The sequence below is a fragment of the Prinia subflava genome, chromosome 7 (assembly GCF_021018805.1).
Source record: "Prinia subflava isolate CZ2003 ecotype Zambia chromosome 7, Cam_Psub_1.2, whole genome shotgun sequence".
Taxonomy (NCBI): domain Eukaryota; kingdom Metazoa; phylum Chordata; class Aves; order Passeriformes; family Cisticolidae; genus Prinia; species Prinia subflava.
This window is the reverse complement of record NC_086253.1, coordinates 8,875,428-8,896,598: the sequence shown is the minus strand read 5'-3', so window position 1 is coordinate 8,896,598 and position 21,171 is coordinate 8,875,428. Positions and strand designations below refer to the sequence as shown.

Here is a 21,171-nt window from a genome sequence, read left to right as displayed (position 1 = left end):
ACCTCAGGATATAAAACCTCAACTGTTAAACAGAGGACAAAGACCCAGTGGCATCAGCATGCTGAAACACAGCCTAATGTTCTGGCTGTGAGAAATGAAGCAGGTGAATAAAAAAAAAACCTTGTGCACAGAACTATTCCAAATCACACACAAAATGTATTTATTGTTGTATCAATCATTTCTCTCTATAGCCATTCAGTCCCTAAATCAATTTTTAAAAAGAGTTTTGTGCCCACAAGCTCTTGGAAGACACTGAAATGAAGTAAATAGAATGAGATAAATTTCTGAAAATAGATTGGAAGTAGATACTTACTACAAACCTACTATTCACTTTTTCTAGAATTCTTTTTTCATTTAGAGCCATTGATTCTCCTTTCCTCTTCTTTATTCTCTTTTTTTCTAGCTTTTTGCAAGCATACATTTTTCCTGTTGCTCGTACTTGACAGGCACATACCTACAAAAAGAAGGATGGTGTGTCAGAGATGCTCGAGGTATTTTAGAATTTTTATTTTAAAGAAGATTAGATTTAATTTTCTTTCCAAACTCTTTAGTGCTCTCAGAAAATTATGGTCTGTAAGCATCAATACAGAGCCTTTGCTCATGAAACAACTTTAAAGGTTCAGAAAAACTGCTACAGAAGTAGAAGAAGTGATTATACAGAGGCAAACACATTTCTTGTGGAGTTGAACAGTTTAGTAAAACTGTGGATCCTGTGTTAGTGAAAAAAGTGCCTACAGTAACAGTTTTAAGTGTCCTACTATGTGTTAAGGACAAATATTCACATCACAATCAAAGAGGAGAAACATAATGGTAATTTAGTAGCACTCCTTCTCCTTCCCTATACGGCTCTGGTTAAAATATGTACGGGAGCAGTTTAATGAATTATAAACACAATTATTAAAAACTATAAATTTTATATTAGGTTTATGAATATTCTACATAATCAGCAAATTGCAATTAAACTCTCATTTCCAAATGAAATTTCTAAACAGAAGCAACTGCTGTCAGTCTGTACAAGTTTTCTGCTGCTTTGTGCATGACCTACAACGCTTAAACTAACACATTAAAGCAGTTTGTATCAACAGCAGCTTGCCAGGTGATGTGTCAAATGTAGATTGATAGAGACATGAGTTAAACAGACTCTCTTTTTTTATTATTCCTTGAGAACTGCCTTGCAGAAAGCAACTTCTGTACTCACCTCACCAAATCCACCTTTGCCTAGGACTCGGTAATGCCTAAACGTGTGTTTGGTCACTGGCTGCCTGATTAACAGAAAGAAACAATTAGTGCAACAGGAATTACAAATGTTAGTAATCCCTCCCCACCCCGAGGTCTGTCCTCATTTTCTCCTTTCTGTTGTGACATATTTCTGAACAAATGTTGCCTTAACTGCATGTAGAAGTAGTCGAATGAGCTGAATTTAAATGAAAGGGGTGCCCTGCTAAGAAACGTGGGCTCCCTCGTGTGGTCACCAGGCACTGCCAGCAGCAGGAAGAAAAGCTGCTCAGCTCGGCCCTTTGCTGCCCGCAGTCACAGCTCTGTGTTCTCATCACAGGCCATTTCTCACCTCCTGTTGCCTCCTGCCATTCACATGCAGACTGCATTTCAACGGGACCACGCTAACAATGTGGCATTTAAGAGGTAAACCATTTCTGATTTCACCAAAGAAAACTTTGTTTTTTCACAGCAGAAAGTTGTGCTTATGCAAGAGCAGTTCAGCAGCCAAATTGTTAAAGTAGTGATGCAGAAGAGGAACAGATAACTGGAGGCTGTAGAGCTGTTCACCACTCCATGCTAAAACTCCCCTAAATGTGTCAGAGCAGGGCTATTACAAGGTAGTGGGCTTTCCCGTGTTTTGCTGTAAATGAGCGTTCACTGTTACTGCAGCTTTGTTCTCAGGACAGCAGTGGAGGTTCATTTAGTTCTTTTTAATTTGAGTAACTTCCCTAGTTTTCTTACTGGCTTTTGCTACCAACTCAGTAAAATAAAGACATTGGATAATTGGAATTTACAACAAAATCAGTGCTCAAGCACCTTAATGTTTGAGTGTGATCACGATACACAGGGGGCTGAAATTGAATCACTTTGTAACAATTTCAGCCTTCTGAAAGAGTCTGGACACACATCTAGTATTGATTTGAAAGTCCAAACTAGATTCTGATATATAGATTAGATAGATACCTACACAGATACATACACAGATAGATGTAAATCTTGCTATCTTCTAATTGCTAGATCTGTATCTGTACCACCCTAAAAAAACTAGTAGTTATCCAATCACCCAGTGGGTTATAATACTAGATTAATCTGTTTATTAACCACTAATTAGACCAAGTTTGAAACTAAAGGATGATAATATTCTAAAAAAGATTAGTATTCCACTGCACACTTGACAACCAAACATTTCTGAATTTTCATTTACCCAACACCACCTAAAGACTTAAGAGTGACCACTTAAAGGCTACAGACAGACAGTTCCATTGGAGTATTGGTTTTCTTGCTGTCCATCAATATCATCCTTTACATCTTGTCTTTCACATAATGATTTCACCTCTACAGCACTTCCAGCATAAAAATCAAAATTTGCCACAAAGCAAAGCTAAACTATAATGTAAACATTATAAATAAACTTACTTTTCCAGCCATTTCCACTGTAAGAAACGGGAAAAATACACACTCTCCTGGTAAGCTTCAAAAGGTCTTTTGCTTAGGTATTCATGGACGATTCTGGCAGGAAAATAAACAGAAAAATAAAATCCATCTTATTCTGAAAAAGGCTGTTGAAGCAGAAGGTGTTATCAATCTACAGACATATATTTAAACATATTGATGAAGCTGTAGGCAGAAAAACATCACCAGTGTGCTCCACAATGGTTTGAACCTAAACATCCCACAAAGCAAATGCCTGTTATAGAAAACTGTTCTTGCCAAAACACTTGTGAAGGCTAAGCTACTGCTACTTATAGCAACTAGACACTTTGACCTCTGCATTTTTATTGTCCTCAAACCCACCTAAACATCACCTTCTCAGCAGCTATTTCATGCATGTATAACCCTGCAAATATGACCTCTGAAAATATCTACAAGGTTTCACCCATTCTTTGGAGACTGGTAAATAAAATTTTAAAATTTTATTCTAGGATTTGAAATTGATGCACTAAATGCCATATGCAAACCTTAAACACCAAGTACCTTATCATTCCCCTAAAAGAAACACACCAAGATGGAGGTGGGAAGGGAAACAAGTCCTACAAACTGCAGTCAGGTGTTTGTTGGACAGGGGAAAGGGAATGACCTACATGAGACACTCCATCTGAGACATGTTTTATGAGGTGTTCTCACACAGCCCTTTCAATCTCATAATCTCAGCTTGTTACAAAGCAAGCTTATTTCTGTTGCCAGGGAGATGACCCAAGCAGTGACAAAACCTGTAGTCATCCTTCAGACATGATTAAGCATGCCTTGAAGAACCAGAAATATTAGAAACATAAAGGCTTTAGAAAGACATGTAACATCATAAACATGTACCATCCCTCCAAGAAAAGCCTCCCCTGATACTCCTGTGTGAAATACCACTTCATGACTGCAGAACAAAAGCAAATTGTATTGTTTTGTGTTAATTATCACAAGCGATCCTTTAATCAGCCATCTTAATGGCACAGAAGTGTTTGCCTTAGTTAAACCTGTTTTCAAGAACCTTAAATGTCTAACATTGATCAGAAACCTTTCAAGCTTCAACTTATAATTTCATATTTTTCTGAATACCTTCATCATGGAAGAGAGTCACTCAAAAAGTACGACTACAATAAAGAGAAATACCCTTTATCTTACAGAATTCTTGGTCGCAGACAGCAGTGTGATCTTATGCAAAAGCAGCATTAAAGAAAAAGCTTTGCAAAAGTCAAACATCTAAATCACATCTGAAGAAAACCTAGTCCTTAATAAATCTGTTCCAAGTTTCTTACTTTACTCATTTCAGGGACTCAGTACTTCTGAGTATAACAACATCATCTTTCACTTTCCTTACAAACATGCAAATTTCTCTTGTAATTCTCAAATTTAGCACTAGGCATTTGTAACTTACCTAGTACAGTCCATGAAAAGATCCTTACAAGGGTTCTTTTCCAGTCTTGCTTTACATTCATTTACTGTTTCCTGAGGTATTTCTGGCAAGTGTGCTGCAGACTTAACATAATAAAAAAGAAAGGAAAGCAACAATGAAAGTGTGTAAATCAACTGAAAACTTCTGTATTTTGTAAAAGTTCTGCATCCAAAGATAAAACAAAATTTTTAATACAGGTTTTAATACAGGAAAAGGGAAGGAACAGTTTGACTAAAGAGAAAAATCAAAAAAATTGTATTTGATCGAAATTTTAATTTATTTCCTGTTGCAGAACAATGCATTGGATTTTATTTCAGTTTTTTCCCATATCAGTATATGGGGGAACAAACTTTGCAATAAGTCAAATTTCTTTTTCTTTCCATATGTCTACCACCAAAAAGCAAGTCACCTCTTTTGCTTGGCAGAATGGAAAAAAGGAAAAAGAAAAACACAGGCTGGGAAACTATTTCAAACCAGACCAAAGCAATCTGGGTTCTTTTGAAAAAAAATGTACGTGATTTATGGTAGTCCTAAAGAAATTCTCAAAAAGATATAGCAAATTTAGATTCTATCTAAATAGAATATAGATGTTTTTGAGGCATCTTCAAGACCTTTTATATAAGATGACCAAAGCAAGAGAAGCAGAAGGACCATCTATTCATAAAAAGCAAATATCTAATTATACATCCACAGAAAAGCTTCCACTGGATACCAATAAAAAGACTCTTGATAAATGCAAAAAACCAGCTATTAAGGATTACCATGGAAAAGTGAAAGTAACAGACTGCTTCAGAAGAAAACAGCATTTCACTTTGTGAAAGTGTGCAGCAATTCTGAAAATTTACAGAAATCTAACCAAGGCCACACAGGAGTCTTAAAGATTTCAGATTACAGTACCCTGAGTTAATTTGTTTTTAGGTTTCTTTAGGTGTTAAATGGAGAATAAATTGTAATTGTAGTAGTTATAAAAGCAGAGATCAGTCAAGTTTTCTGTTCAAGTTGATTGAGCAGAATTTTAGAAGGCAGCACACCTCTCAGAAAGACAAAAATGGGATCAATGAAACTTGAAACTCAATTTACTAAAAACAGTGAAACCACTCAGATCTCTGTATTTATCTGACACTTACAAAGCACTTGACAAAATCTTTTGCAATATATTTACCCCATTTGTGAAGTAGGTCTCTAAAACTTTGAGGCCACAGTCTATACGCTTCTCGTCTGAAGAGACCTCATATTCTGCCTAGGGGAATGGAATTAAAATTATGTTCAGAGCTGTTGGTATCTGTTACAGAATGATAGGTAAATTTTATCATGAATAACACAATACTCCAAATATAAAAGGAACAGAAGGCTATATAGTGAAACATGTATGAAGAACAGTCCTAAGGGAAAAAACAAAGCATATGGAATTTAATCTTTGGAAAACATACAAAATCTAACCATTAGTCTAAATGCAGTAACAGAAACTGCATCCTAGAGGTTAAACTAGAACAATTACAATGAAATAGCATTTATGTAGTATTGTGGAACAGGATGACCCAGATGGAAAATAATTAAGAGTACAATAATCAGCTTTTTCTTCACTGTACTTTTTTCCTTCATGTATTATTCTTTGCTACAGTTTTGGGTAAAACCAGGATAAAACTACTTTCTACAAGCTTATAAATGAGATCTAAACCAAACCCTACGTCATAGTTTAAAAATATAAAATTGAGTAGATACAAATTTTGAAAGTTTTTGACTTCATAACATCTGGTACTGAGATGTACAAAAAGAGAATTGTGCAACACAGTGCATTTTGCAGATAAACAACTGGCAGCTGAAAAGAGCTCCAGAAGCAGCTACTTATGAAAAAAAACACACAACCAACAAATCACCACACAGATACTACTACTGAAAAACTCCAAGAACTATGTACTATTAATAATTTTATGGAATAATCTAGCAGCAGACATGAGGAGTTACAACATTTAAAGACAACACAAAATCTGGGGAAAGATGAATTAGAAAAGAGCAATCTCAAACAGCAACATGTATTAGTTTGTTAGCTGGGCCAACTCAATCAAAGCTTATTTCATATTTCAGGATGTAAATGCATGGACCTGGGAACAAAGAATACATGGCAGACTTCCAGAATGGAGAACTGTATCAAACAAAACAACTTGGGCATATTGGAACAATGATCATTAGAAACTTCATTGGAAATCACAAGTAATTGATTTAATCAGAAGTTATTTACCTTTATAAAGAAAAGGAAACCACTAAAAAATGACAGTTCAAGGATCAAACACACACACAATCCTGGAAATAACAGAATCCCTGATTTCCAGTTCTGCCATTTATGACAACTAATCAATACTAAGTCATCAACATCTCTTTCTACTGAGACATTGTGGTATCACCCACTTCAGCACACTACTCAAATCTATCCATCTAAATGCAAGCCATTATTTCTGCTGTTCAATTCCACAACAAAAAGTCTAATGGTAAGGAATTCTTCTGCAACTGCTAATCAAACTGAGTAAGTCAGAAAAATTTATCAACCTCAAGTTCAGCAGGGTACTTAGCACCTTTAACACTAATTTAATACAAATAGTTAGGCATATTGTTATAAGTGGATAGTGTAATTTAAAAGGAAGTTTGAGAGATGGCCTTTTCAAATAGTTCTGTTACTTACAGGGAAGTTTGAGCTGTACCCATTCCTTTTCACATGTGAGGAACCCTGTTCCTAGCTAGTGAAATGAGTCAGTAGATTGGATGACTCCAATTCCTCACTTTACCTTCTGTCACTTACATTCAATTATTTCACAACTCTTTTTTCTGTAAAGCCAAGCTGACTACAGACTTTTAGGTCACACCTTCCCAAAATAATACTGAGCTTACCAGACTCGGTATTCAGTACAGGTAGACAACATAGTATTGGTACTATCCTGAAATTATCACACCACTGAAATCACATTGCTTCGTGTAAAAGAGTCCAAAAACTCTGTTAACTAAGATGCAAAGTTTTTAAGGCTATGACATTTCATTTGGGGAATTTTTTTTCCAAAAATTAAGTCTACAATTTCTTTAACATTTTTAAAAAGCTAAACTTAGCAAAAGCCAAGGTAAAAAGCACATAGCCTCAGTTTTTGCTTCCTGTATTGCCTTACAAAGAATACCAATAAAAAAACCCCTCAACCTGCAAAAGAACAAACTTGCCGAAGTCCGGTTCTGAAGTCCACAAAAGGAAATGAGGCAAACTCAGGAATCATCTATATCATCTATTCAAGAGATAGTAGGTATTTTATCTCACATCCTTCATCAGGACAGGATGCTGGTTTCAGATCATGAGAGTCACCAAATAAAGATTATCTTGTTTCAATGATTACCAAGAATAATTCTTCACTCTGATTTTTCAAATGGAAGTTAAACAACAAATTAAAAAATATAAATTGTGAAACCATCCCTTACATCAGATTATCTTTGTTAATTCACAAAAGTGTTGCAATCCACATAACATTATAGGTGGCATATTTCAAAACAGTTCAAATTTTTCAGTTAGTGAAAAACAGTTACTCCTTAGAGACAGTTTCACCTGAAAATGACATCTGCAGAGCAAGGACACACCTGCCTTACAGTCATGCCTAAGATTCATGCTCTTTTGGCTGCCAAAGATTCTGCTACTCCTCATCTAAGATATGAGGATTAAAATGTGTACAGAAGTTGTAACCATTAAGGGTGCATCCACAGTTGTCAGTGCATGGCACTCATTAAGGGCTCTGGTTTATATTCACTTCAGGAATGAAAGCTCCACTGTTCTGGATTTCCATTCAACCCATTCAGTCTCCAACCCTCAATCCAGTCTCTGGAATTTGGTGCTCAAACAGCTCCTGGGAGTCACAAAAGTGAAACACACCTGGGAAGTAAGCCCAATTGCACATGGATTCATTGACAAATATAAACAATTCCTCTTATTTGACACTCAAATTCCTTTTTAGCTGATCTAGTGCCTAAGTTTTTACTCCCACAGGGGAAGGAAGATACAGTGAAATGGGAGGCACAGCAATAATCCCATGTACATTCCTTACATCTGCCTCATCCAGAGCCATCTTGCATTCCAGTATTGTAGTCTGGGATGCATACAAGCAGCAGCACTACCCTACTTCTGTCTTCTTGGGTCATTTGTTCTCTGCATGTAAGAACAAAACTGGCTGGAATGAGAAAACTTCTTCTTTCAGCAGCAATCTCAGTTTGAGGCTGTATCTTATTGCTCTTGGATTAACTGTGAGGGACAAAGAATCAAAAGCTCCGAGCTGTTATTCTCTCCTCTTAAGGGCTGTTTTGTCCCTGCCTAATCTTCTCATTACTTTCCCCCTCCCCAAGAGGGTTTTGGGCTGAGGCTTTTTGCAAAATATAGCTGTGGGCACACTTCCTTCCTCCCCTTGTTCTTCAGCATTAAATATCAAGATGTAAATATACCAAGATCTTTTCCCGTAGTCTCAAAAAAAAAAAAAAAAAAAGCTTTTTCTCCTTCCATAGATGGTTCTTTAAATTTCCATCTCCATTGTATGGTTTTTAATTAGCACATGCTGGGTAGCCTAGGGCTTCTATGCAAGCTGCAACATTTTTAAGTTGAAGTTTGTAACATTTTGAAGCCTGAGTATTTCAAGTAATACTCCTAAGGCAGACATCCTTTCAGGCTCTAGAAGCCAAGCAACATGCCTTCCTAAAATTGCTTCTCTCTTTCCCCTCATGCCTCTTTCTGTAGCTCTGACCATAACAAGATGGCAGAGACTTTATAGCAAACACTAAACATTTTCCTTTAAGAAACAGAGACAGTTTTTTGAGATCTATCAGAAGTTACAGCTTTCCAGTCAGCAAAGAGTAGATCACACTATGTTTCCAAGTACACAGCATTAGGAAATAGAGGTGTATGGAGAAAATTAATAAAATGGTTGTGTCTTAAACCAAGCAGGCAGCTAAACTCCACGCAGGTGCTCACTCGCTTCGCCCCAAAAATGAAGGGTCAGAAGTGAGAAATCCTGCAGCCAGATCTTGAAATTAAGACAGTTAGATAATGCAAAGCTGCAGGTACAAGCAAAGCAAACTAAGAAATTCATTCATTTCTTCCCATTGGTAGGGAGATATTTGGCCATTTCCAGGAAAGCAGGGCTTCATTCTCATGTATAACAGCTAGCTGGCAAATTCTAACTCCCTCCCTTTTTCTTTCCCCCAGCTTTTATTGCTGAGCACAGCACCATTTGGTCTGGGATAGCCCTTGGCTCAGCTGTCCTGGCTGTGTCCCCTCTCAACTTCTTGAGCATCATCAGCCTCCTCATGTTTAGGGCACCATGAGGAGCACAAAGGCTTTGACACTGTGTAATCAACGCTCAGCAAGAACTAGAACATCCTTGTCATCAACATTATCTTGGTCTAAAATTCAAAATAAAGCACAAAATGAGCTACAATAAAGAAAACTAACCCTATCCCGGCAAAACCAGCACAAAAACCAAATAGTTACATACAAGAATATATAAGCAACTGCCTACTGATAGCCATTGTCCATTCCTCACTGCTTACCACTGCATCCAGAAATTCAATGCATCTTTTCAAATCTGGTCTGGAGTCGCAGAACTGTCTGAAGAGAAGTCTTCCTATTGGCTGTTTGTCACAAAGCTGGCTATAGTCTCTTTCTAGGAAAAATAATATCTTTATTTTTATTTTTGTAGTAGGATAGTAATTACTCCCATTTGAGGTCAGAATAACCTCAGTAAAACATGAAGATTTTACATTAACATATTTATCAAAGATACCATAAATATGCAATGATCCCAAAGAATAGTCAAACACTCTTCAGTCACATCTGTGTTCTCCTGACGATCCCATTTACTAAAAACACACTGAGTTATACGTTTGAGGTTAATTTAGGTTAGGGTGCAGAAAGCAACCACACTGTGAAAAAGCAATACCAAAGCAAATAAGACTGTTTGGAAAGAGGGAATACAACATCATACCAGAAAAGGTTAAAAAAACTATTACAAGACATTAAGGAAAGGGGTAAAATATATTACCATCAATTTAAAATGTGATTCTTTTTTCTAATTCAAGGTTTCATAAATCTGTTCTTTAGAAACAGTTTCCTTTAACAAACAAGGAGCTGTGATACAGTTTTTAATCTTCTCATAAATTTTGTTTTCTCATAAGTTCTCCATCATACTAGAAGTTTAATTTTTTTTTTTTTTTTTTTTTGCTATTCAGTGTTTAGAAGCAAGACAGAATCCTTTCCACTAACAGCACCAAGCTCTTCCCCTTCTCTCTCAAAGGAGAGGTTTATTCTACGGGACACTCACCAATGGAGCACCGAATACCCTCACAGTGACTGACAGGGGGCAACTTCAGCATCTCTTTCCATTTCTTACTACGCCCACTCCGTTTGCCTAGAAGAAAACGTGAATAATGTAAACCACAAGACTGTGTCAGAGTACAACTGAACATAACATTAATAGCATTAACTTAGGTCAGTTCTACACAGATGTGTCAGATTACTTTTCACGCCTAGAAAGAAATCCATCTACAAGGATATCCAAACCAATAACAAATGTGATACAGAAGAACTTTGATGCATTTTTTTCATGTTTCATGTCAAGTCTTTTCCAAGACAAATATTTCACTTTTTGGTTGTATATGTAGACTATCTCTGCAGAGAAAAGACAAATATCTAGGCATTTTGAAAATCACAAACAAAACTGGAACATGAAAGACGGAACAAACAAAATTTTGAGAATTATCTCTCAACCATGGTAAAGAATGGAAGAAAATAAAGTTGAGTAACAAATTACCAAGAACAAAGTTCTTGAACACATATTTGGATAATAAAATTGTATCTAAATATTCTCTCTTTAAAGGCAGTTATAGTAGTAAGAATAGACTCCACTAATAAGTGAGAGGGCACAGCTCCAATACACACTATTTACTACTCTAGACCATACATGGATACAGGGAAGAACTTAGCTGTTGTAAAATTTAGATATTTTCAACGCTTCAGATTTCACAGCACTAGTGTCGAATTAGTATTGATTTTAAAAAACTACAACAGTATTTTTCTGTTTCTAAAAAAATATATCTGAGCTACATTTTCTATGTTACATTGAACTTTCAGCACATTACCTTGGCCAACTTCATTTACAGAAGATGTGCATGATTATCAAAAAAGCAGAGATAGACAGGAACATATACACACTTTCAGATCCAAAACGTTTCTTTGGAAGAGTAATTTGTTGCTGCAAAAGATTTTACTGAGTGATATGATCAGATGCATTTCCACATGAAATGGAAGCAGCAGCAAATCTGCACAGAAGCTTTCTCACTGTACCAAAGCAGTACGTACTGCTAACCACAATGGAGAAAAAGGAAGGGAGTTACCCAATGTAACCTGAATAGAAACTAAGCAGCAAAGGGTACCAAACCCTTTCAGAATTAAATCATTAGGGTGGAAGGAACTAACACCTTCAGAATAACAAAATACGTGTTTTTAAAGCCCCTCTTTACTCAAACATACAGCTTCTTGAACCGTTCCACCAGTGCAGTTAGACCAGTCCCAGCTTAGTGTACCTTGGTTCATACCAAATCTACATGATCCTTGCTAACAGGAATATTGACATCTTACTGTGCTGCTGCAACAAAACATTCCCAACTCTAACATCCCTAGAAAGGTTCAAAAAGAAGGAATAAAAACAGGTTGGCTTGTGGACATTCTTTGAACTGACACTTACTCTCTAAAAAAACCCAAACTTCTTCTGCACTTCATTTTCTAATAATCACTTTGCAGGTCATTTGCCTTCCATAAAGTTTTAGAACATGAAATATGGAATCTACTTCCCATCCCGTATTTCAAGCAGTACCAGCACTAATAATGAGGCTGTAATTACCACCATCATTAAAACAAACTGTGACTATTTTAACAAAATATTGTTGACCTTAAAAAGAAGTTGAATATATACTTGAAGAAAATCAAATCACACAAAGCATAGAGCACTTCTAAGAGAACTGAACACAAAGAAAATCAAGGAATATTAACATAGATAGTCTATTCATATACACTGAATAACAAGGCCTGGGTATAGCTTGTATGATCATGAAAAACAATGGATACAAGTGTCAGGTTTAGTCACATAACTGAAAAATACACTAAGCTGCAAGGTTCTTCTGTTAGAGACTGCCCAGAAAGACTCAATTTTCCATTACACCATCCAACCAGTACTGATCAAGAATGACAAACTGACCCCAAATTCATATCACAATGCGGTTTGGAAAATGTAAAACGAACTGTGATATGTATCAAGACTCATGTTCTGAAGCACTGTCAAAGAAAAAACTCAACACATCCCAACCCAAAAAACGGGAGAGATCACTAGTGCATTTTACTCCAAGTCCAACACAAAAAGTGCTGTATTTTGCCCAAATATTCGGCCAGTTACTTATGATGTGACCATTATGAACTTCATTTTACAGAAAGAGAACACATGCTAGAATGCAACTGAATTCACCATCCTACAGAAGTCAATAAAGGCTACATATAATTTATTAATGATACACAAGAATCAAGTGCTTAGCAGTATCAGCTAAATCAACGTGCTCTCATTTTTTTCCGAACTGAATGTTCTTGTATTTACAGCAAATGCACTGTCAAAGTCTGTAGGTCCCAGTAAGGTAAGGAGACATTTCTGGTAAAAGTTATGGCAGGAGGCCAATTTGTTTGTCATGTTATTCCCTAATTGCAAAATCCTTTTCCATTTCTGAGGCAGTTTAAAAGAAGTATCAAATCAAATTATAACAGTTGTGGTTTGAAAGTGTCTTAATATTGATTTCAGAGCTTCTATTCTGAATCTCATTCTAAAACACTTCAGATAAAATTCTTCCAGAAAGACCAAGAGCTCCCTTTCCAACAGAAGAAAGCCATTAGGTGAAGGTGCTTTCTGGCTGACCTCAGATGAATTACTGCTTTTGCCTCTTTCCGATGGAGTCATGGCTAAGAGCAATGTCCAGCTTGAAGCAACTCATCTCGTACAAAGAGAAGGGTGGATGCAGCAGTACACCTTTGCAGTGAGGAGAAATCCCAATTACATTTTCAGGTACACAAGAACCTTACTTTTTCCTCCTCCCCAAATTACTTCTTAGAGTTACAATTTCAACATTTAACTCTTTTCCCATTTTTTCTTCTTAAAAAGACAAACTAAATTCAGATAGATCACTGCACTAAAATATGGTGTGGGCAAAATATTTAGATGTTTTATTTCCACCTTTTTTTTAACCTGCAGAGAAAATTTTGAAAAATGTATGTAAGGCAATGCAGTTGGCTTATTCATCAGTAAAACCACAACTAGTTGCAAGAAATGAAACTGCTGTGGCTGCAACCTACGTCAAGAAACAAGAATATGTTTCAAGTCCTCAGATGCACTTCTCAGAGCCACAGAGATCTTCCTTGCAGACTGATCTGCAGACTGACTCTCATTTCAGTGAGCACAATGTTCACTGAACATTAAATCAGTTTTCCTTGAGACAAAAAATTTGGATTTTCATGCGGAATCCTCCTTTCCTGGCTACTACACTGACACTGAGACTCTAGCCTGAAGGTTTTGGGGAGCTCTGTGGCCCAGCTCTCCTGCCTGTGTAGGGCAAGCACAGTGTCTCTGAGGCTGAGCAGCGCAGAGAGGATGAGCAGCACAGCTCTGGAGCACTGGGGTGCACGATTGCTACAACTTCATTCTTGCAAAACTGATTCCACAAACCAGATTGTCAGATACCAGCTGAGAAATTCATACTAGACCACACCCAGATAAGCTCTGAAAGCCTAAAACTGCAACAAGATGACAACCTACAGCACGCCTTTAGTGTATAAATCAAATTGCTTGGTTCAAGAAAAAATGCCAAACAATTGATGCAGGAGCTCTACATCATCTACACTGAGACACATGAAAATCAGCCAGGTACATACACTGCCTTAAAATATATCTTTCCCTCAGCAAGGGCAGTTGCAGGCAAGTTCCCTAATAGATTTAAAACTCACATAGATTCAAATCTTCTCCTAGTTCCAGACACATTTTCCTTCAAATCACTCACAATAAGGATTAAAACCTTTCACTAAAAACAAATCAAAACATTCCTGTTTAATTCTGGCCTTATGCTACACAGGCATTTACAAACACTGCCCACTGAGTAACAAATTTTGATTTTATGCCCTTATTGGGCAAGATCCACCTTCAAGACACAAAACAATGTGGAATTAATACCTCAGCTCCTCAGATCAGACCATAACACTGGAATAGCACCAAGTCCAGACTAGAAGACAAGCTCACACATACCATCATCACTTGAGGAAGGCTGTCATGCTTTCAGTTCTAGAGACAGCTCATAAGGTATTGCTGTGGGGGCTCACAATAACCTTCTCCATTCTGCAGGTCAGATGTGTTTTTTGGCGAAATGCAACTTGTATCAAGTTGTATTTTGACAAAATGCAAGCTTGTATCAACTCAAGCCTGGCCACAGCTCAATAATTACATTAAACAGAATGGCAAGGCTTTTCTATAGAGAAAGGTTTTGGGTTTTCCCCAGATATACAATAAATACAATCTGGCTGGTTCTCAGTGAACTTATGAAAATTCAGGTTCCGGCACAAGGTTAGCACCTAACTCACCAGCATTACAAAGGCCAAGGTACTTCTGAATGCAAACAGAAGCAAGAATGCCAGTAGTACAATAAATAAACAAAAGCTATCTATAGATTACAGGTGGTTATGGCATTTAAGATAATAGTTCTCATACTCCTGGATTCAAGTACAGAGTTGGACTTCAGCAAGGTAATTCTGGAGTGCTGTGGCTCGTCTGACTGTCCAGGCAGTAACACTGCAAGCAGTTAAAGGCTCAGCTCTCTACGTGAACATTTGTGCCGTTTGTTTATGTGCACAATCATTTATTGTTCCCACGGCTATAAGCACTCGAACAACTGGTTCTTCACACGGGCTCTCTACCCGGCTCCAGCGATCATGTGCGCATGCAGGAATGCCAGGGCACACACTCTGCACTGCGCCGATTAGGTGTGGAAGGGAAAGCTTGGATCAACTCAAGTAAATGTAACCGACTGAACTAAAATTGATTCATCTGTTCTCGCAGTCAAACATTGTAACATTTCTGTATGCATTTTGAAATGCCTATAACCAGTCAATGAACAGGGTGTGTGAGAGGAAAAAACACCAAGAAGCCTGCAATTTTACAGTCAACAAACAGGGAAATTTTTTGCATGATAGTACACTAAGAGTGCAACAGATATTAAAGAACTAAAATTCCTTTAAGCTGATTGTGCAACCTCTATTGTGATTGCCACATTTGAAATAAGCAAAGCAGCAGCGTGTATCAATTTCTAGACCTCTTGTGTGGTGTTTATTTAGTAAATGTAATTATTTAAGATTCCAACTTGCCCATATGCATTCTCCTTACAGTTCATTAAATAAAGGACAAAAAGGCAGGCATTGTGCATAATTCTGTACAAACACAGGAAGACATGTTTCCTGCCACAATGAGTTTACAGCAATTTAAAGCACAATGCAATAAGAGTGCAATAGAACATAGAAGGCAAACGAGGGAAGAACTGACAACAATTGAAAGCAACTACCAAAACTCTCAGCACTCTCATGTTAAAATTTATATTTGCTGCTGGTGGACTTTCTGGATATGAGCATTCCTTGCTTTCTCACTTATCCTAGCCCTGAAATAAATTAAGAATTTAGTTCAGTTCAACAGCCAAACCACAATTATCTGAGCAATCTACATAGAATTATCTTCCTAGTTACAAGCGTACATAAAATAGGATACCTTCCTTGTATCATCAACACTGTACTGGAACATTATCTTTTGCTGCAAGCAAAAGTAACATTTATTTTGCTTGCAAAATTATTCCAATTGCTTTCAAGTCCAGACAGATAAAACTCACTATTTTAGAGGACTGCGTATTTTCGATGACGAATACATCATTAAGACAATTATTCTGAAACAAGTATCTTGCAGGATTCACTTAAGCCAAACTGTGATCACATTCTGCTACTGAAAGGTTCCTTCCTTCTATATCCATCCTTGGACTGCACCTAGCAATTATCAAATCTGCAGGAGCTTCCTGATCCATCTGAAAACTAATTTTGGGAAGAAAACCCCAAACCCAAAACACCCAGCAACACAAGGGAAAAAAACCACCTCAAAAACCCACACGCCCTGGATTGGGTGGTGGATCCAGCTGGAAACAACCTCACCCATTCCACAACCACAGGCTAGAACCATACAACCAAGAGCTGGGAGAAAATGTGTTTGAGGCATGACCTTAGTTTAGCCAAAATCAATCATGATACAGAGGATACTTTCTGCCTAACAGCAGTCCCAATTGTCATTTCCAAAGTGCCATAGCAGTATAAATGAAATTTAAAGTGGATGCAAATGGACCAGGTATGTTTGAAATGCACTCCTGGCATAGATCCTCACCTGGAGTAAACTGCCACTGACTTCAAAGGAAGGATGCATCTGCCCTTCGGGTGTATTTTTTGAGACTATTACTTTAGGCAATGAAAAAAAGAAAGACTCCTAAGCAGTTTAAAACATACAGGGATTAATTTCTTTCCTTACCAACATTACAGACTATGTGTGGGATGCTGAAATGAATTTGGGGCTTACATGTACTCAAAGGATTTACTGAGAGTGACTGAAATAAAAACAGAATATATAAAGAGAAAAGTGAATATAAAATAAAAGTTGAGGTGGGAGGATTTTTTTTGTTTGTTTTTCAGAATAAGCTAGTTTGTATTTATTCTTTCTCTCCATTTACAGGACAAATTCTTCAATATCCTTCATGTGAAGCTAACGTCAAATGTTTTTCTGCTGGGCAAAAATGAATGTGTTCATTTCTCTGCTCCTGTACACAACTAGAAAACACATTGTTGTACACAACTCTTTCACACAAACCTGAGTAAGAACATGGACTAGCTGGTGTGAAAGCTTGCAATCTCAGCTCATGCATCCCTATCACTTAATACTTACCTGGTTCTGTATCGCAGTTCCTACACTCCAGCACTCATAAGATCAACTTTGAGTTTGCTTTATAATCTCTTGTTTTTCCACTGAGTCACCTGTGCTTGTTCCACCACTGGGTTCACCTTAAGAGGAAGTTTTCCCTTTTTCTTTCCCACATACAAGTTTCACTCAAAAAGTAACATATGCACAAGAGAAAAGAGCAGGATTGACACAGAGGGCCCTTAAGCCAGGGAACTGGAACAGAGAATCCCAAAACACCTTGCACTGCAGTTTGCACCTGATGGCAAATCTCTCCATGGACAGGCAGCTTTCAGCACAAGAGCTCAACTGAAAAACTGGACCAGGAAAGAAAAACTCCTAGTACAGCCCTTGACTCCTGAATCTTTCATCCATGAAGTACCAAAGGGTGCTTTGTGCCATCATATCCTCTTCTAGGTACATTCAAGAATCATATATAATGTTATCACTAACACCCACATGTGCAAAGAACTGGCATTTGATTATTTACCAAGTGCTTTAAAAGAAGATAAGGAATCCTGATGGCTTCCCTTCTTATCATAAAGAAGTGTTGCAGTTGCTGCAGAGACATTACAGGTCTTTCATAAAAAAAGACAGACTTCTATTAAAATGGTGTTTTATTAAAAGCTATGGACACCCTCTTAGAGACAAAATTTAAAGTTTTGAGACTGGGGGGAAGCTGGGGTTTCGTATGACCTGAAAAATGGAATTAGTAAACTGCTATAAACAGATGTTATTCTCATGCAAATTGAATTAGAATATTCATGCCTCTAATGAAATAAATCAACAGTAAGACTGAGTGGGAAGGTAGATAGTCTAGAAACAGATAGCAACAGCACTCTATTTTTATTGTATAGGAGAAGAAAGTAGCAAGGAAAGATTCATTTTATCTGAATTCCTTGCTCTCTAGTAACATAGATCAAATTTACTTTCTGTGTATCACATCAGATTTAAATGGCAGGCACGAACATCACTGTTCAAGGTGTGTTGATTCTGCACACCTACAAATGTAAAACCCAAATGATATTCACATCCTAACATTCACATCCAGAAGCATTAGAGTACCTAAAATTAGAGGAAAATTATGTGTCCAAATCTGGGATCATGATTTTGATTTTTAGATCTGGTTTATGTGCTCAGGTAAGATTTGGTGTTACTTATTGGGAATGTCTGAATTCTCAGTAGGCATCTGCCATACTCTTTCACCAGAAGTGGACAGGTACACATCTTTTATTGTTTTTATATTTACAAAATGAAAATGACGTATCTCTGGGGTTAAAAGACTCTGTAAGATGTATTCAAGGGTACAACCTTTTACTACTCTCATCTTCATCAGAAAAGAGGCTCAAGTTAGACTGACCCGTGCAAACCATAACTAACCCTCACTGTTTTCTGTTGACATGAACCACAAACCAAGAATAAGGAGTGCACAGGAGTTTACATGTTATTTTATTGGCTTGGACAACTGATATATTTATTCAGGTGAACACCTTCTCTCATCCACACTGAGGAGAAGGATTACTGGCATGGCTAAAGCCTATACATGAAAATAAGTGAAGCTGTATTGTATATTAGTTTTGGATTTTACTTTCTTCCACAAGAAATAATTCTGCACTTTTCCATGCCATCCACCCTCTCTATACACTATAGAGTGTGATAATAGAAATGTGGGAAGGAAAGTAATTTGAAAGTCTGCTCTTCTGTCCCAGCTGTGAGGCCCTTTTAGCAAAGACTATACTAAAACATCTATTTCACACATTAACTTTGCAAATTCCATTGCCTTGCAGTTTATCAGGCACATAAGAAGAGAGCTGGGACAGGGATTTTATGGACTGGTCCTGACAGATGGAGTGAACCAGACATTCCCAGACCAGCCAGAACATGCACCAGACAGAAGATACTTTCATTTCAAGGAGTGTTTTGAAAAACGTGACATAAAAAGTAGCCCATACACAGGGATTGAGACCTGAAAAGGTAAAAGACCTTCTACCAACTATCAATGGAGTTCTAGAGTTTAAAGCCAGAATTCACATATTTTGTGCATGCTTACACAACAGAGTCCAGGCCAGTTGAAGGTACAAAGAGAGTAACAGATTCTTACCATTACCTTTTAAAGTTTCACATCAGGTAGGACTGATCTTCACATCAGCTGCTCTCAGACTCTCATTTAGTTCATTAAAATATCTTGTTTGGTCAGTTCTACCACTATAATTTATTTTAAACATAGTGAAACCTTAACTAAAGAGGCAGCCTGACATTAAGCAGCCACTTAAAAGCCTCTGCAGATTACCACTCCGCTCTTTGTGGTGAGGGTTTGGGCACAGTAACGTTTTGAGCCAGATTCCACTTTCCCTTCATTTCTCAGATCACTTCAATGCAAATTCCAAATTCAGGCAGCACCACCACAGACATGTTACCGTCAGTGAAACCAGCCAAAACACGTCCTCCTCTAGTTTGAGGTGGTCTCTTCAGCTCAGGTTGGAAGATGGCCCAAAATTGTGATCGCTGGTTCTGTTTTTTAAACCCCACTTCAAAGTGAAAAAGCTGATTTTCCTCTCTCGCTGCTTAAGGCAAATTTAACTGGATACACATATAGCGCAAGTGCCAAACCCATTTAGAGTTGGAGGAACTTGCAAAACATACAGAGGCAGATTCTGCTGTTCTTACTCACTTTAAACAGCTCCAGCTTAACTAATGGCACTTCTCAACACAATTAAGACAAGCAGGATCCAATCCAAAAAGAATGTGCACGTTTCATAGTTGAAAAGGATACTCTGCACAAAGTACACTGGTAATCCAGGGAGACTTTCAAGTGGCCTTTTAGTGGACAGTTATATACACGAAAAAGCAGTAGGACCACCTTAGTTCAGGATGTTTTTTCAAACAGCAACCACATGTTATACTAAAACTAATTATCTACCCAAAATGTTTGTTAGCTGGGGGGAGGAATCTTCAACTCAAGGTGTTCTGGGGAGTCAAACTGTAAGTGATAATCTAATGGAAAATAACACGGGTTTGTATTAAGATAGTACAAAATATTAGACTGCAAAGTACAGGTCACATTCAACAGCTACATTTTTCACAGGCAGGAATTTCAGCAACATGGAGTGCAAAGTTTTTCCAGAGAAGATTTATGTCGCTTTATCGTTTATATCCATATGCATTTATATTTATAAACAAACCGAGAACCCCAGATTAACGACCTTTTTAAAACATCCGGTAAAAACACTATTAGAATCGACGGGGAAGGAGGAAGGGGTGTTTTTTCAGAAGCAAAGCCACAAACCAGTAACTCCAAACAGATCCCGCGGGAGGAGCAGGGCAGGTGCCTCAGGGCACTGCCCGGGACTCACTGCCCGCCCCAGGAGGGCTCCTGCCGCCACCTCGAGGGGTTCCCGCCCCGCTCGGACCCCTGCCCGGCAGCCTCTCCTCCCTCCCAGCCTCTCCTCCTCCATCACTTCCTCTCCCCCTCCTCGCGGCCCCCTTTCCCCCTCACTTCAGACCCTTTTCCTCCCCCAGCATACGTCCTCAGCCCGCCCCGCCTCGAACTCCCGCTTCTCCTCCCTCTTCGTCTCGCCCCGCGGCTCTCACCCTCCCGGGCTTTCAGCAGCACCGTGTTGGCCACGATGTTCTCGATTTCCATGGTCGGGGGCTCCTTCCCCTCAGGGCAGCCAGAGCGGGGGCCGCCCCTACAGCCTCCTTCGCCCCCTCCTCCAGCCCCGCCACCGCCGCGGCGCCAAGCCTCGGCTCATCCGGCCCCGGAGGACCTCAGCACTGCGCTCGCCTCTTCCCCATCACCCGCTGCTCGCCCCGGCACCGCGCTCCCCCTTCCCGAGGGCGGAGACGGAGAGCGGGCAGCGCCCGCCCGCCCCGGCCATGGCTCCTCCGCCCGCCTCAGGCAGCACCGCCCCCGCGCTGCCGCCCCCTCACGGCCACCGGGACTGCAAGTCCCAGCAGGCAGAGCGCGGTGTGCGCTGGGAACACGCGCGTGGTGCCTCG

The 21,171-nt window shown here is 38.6% G+C and overlaps 1 protein-coding gene across 2 annotated transcripts in view; it reads right to left on the bottom strand.

Moving 5' to 3' along the window:
• Window positions 1-21,076, bottom strand: part of GRK4 (G protein-coupled receptor kinase 4) — a 35,383-nt gene extending 14,307 nt beyond the window's left edge. For both annotated transcript variants that reach the window (XR_010080920.1, XM_063401535.1), the window contains exons 1-8: window positions 20,764-21,076; window positions 10,435-10,521; window positions 9,665-9,777; window positions 5,265-5,342; window positions 4,085-4,185; window positions 2,635-2,727; window positions 1,199-1,262; window positions 314-454 (exon numbers count right to left, since the gene is read on the bottom strand). Coding sequence is in view for 1 of the 2 variants with exons in the window: in XM_063401535.1 (XP_063257605.1) it covers window positions 314-454; window positions 1,199-1,262; window positions 2,635-2,727; window positions 4,085-4,185; window positions 5,265-5,342; window positions 9,665-9,777; window positions 10,435-10,521; window positions 20,764-20,815 (729 nt within the window). In the remaining variant the exon portion in view is untranslated. The remainder of the gene's footprint in view (window positions 1-313; window positions 455-1,198; window positions 1,263-2,634; window positions 2,728-4,084; window positions 4,186-5,264; window positions 5,343-9,664; window positions 9,778-10,434; window positions 10,522-20,763) is intronic.
• Window positions 21,077-21,171: the final 95 nt, after the last annotated feature.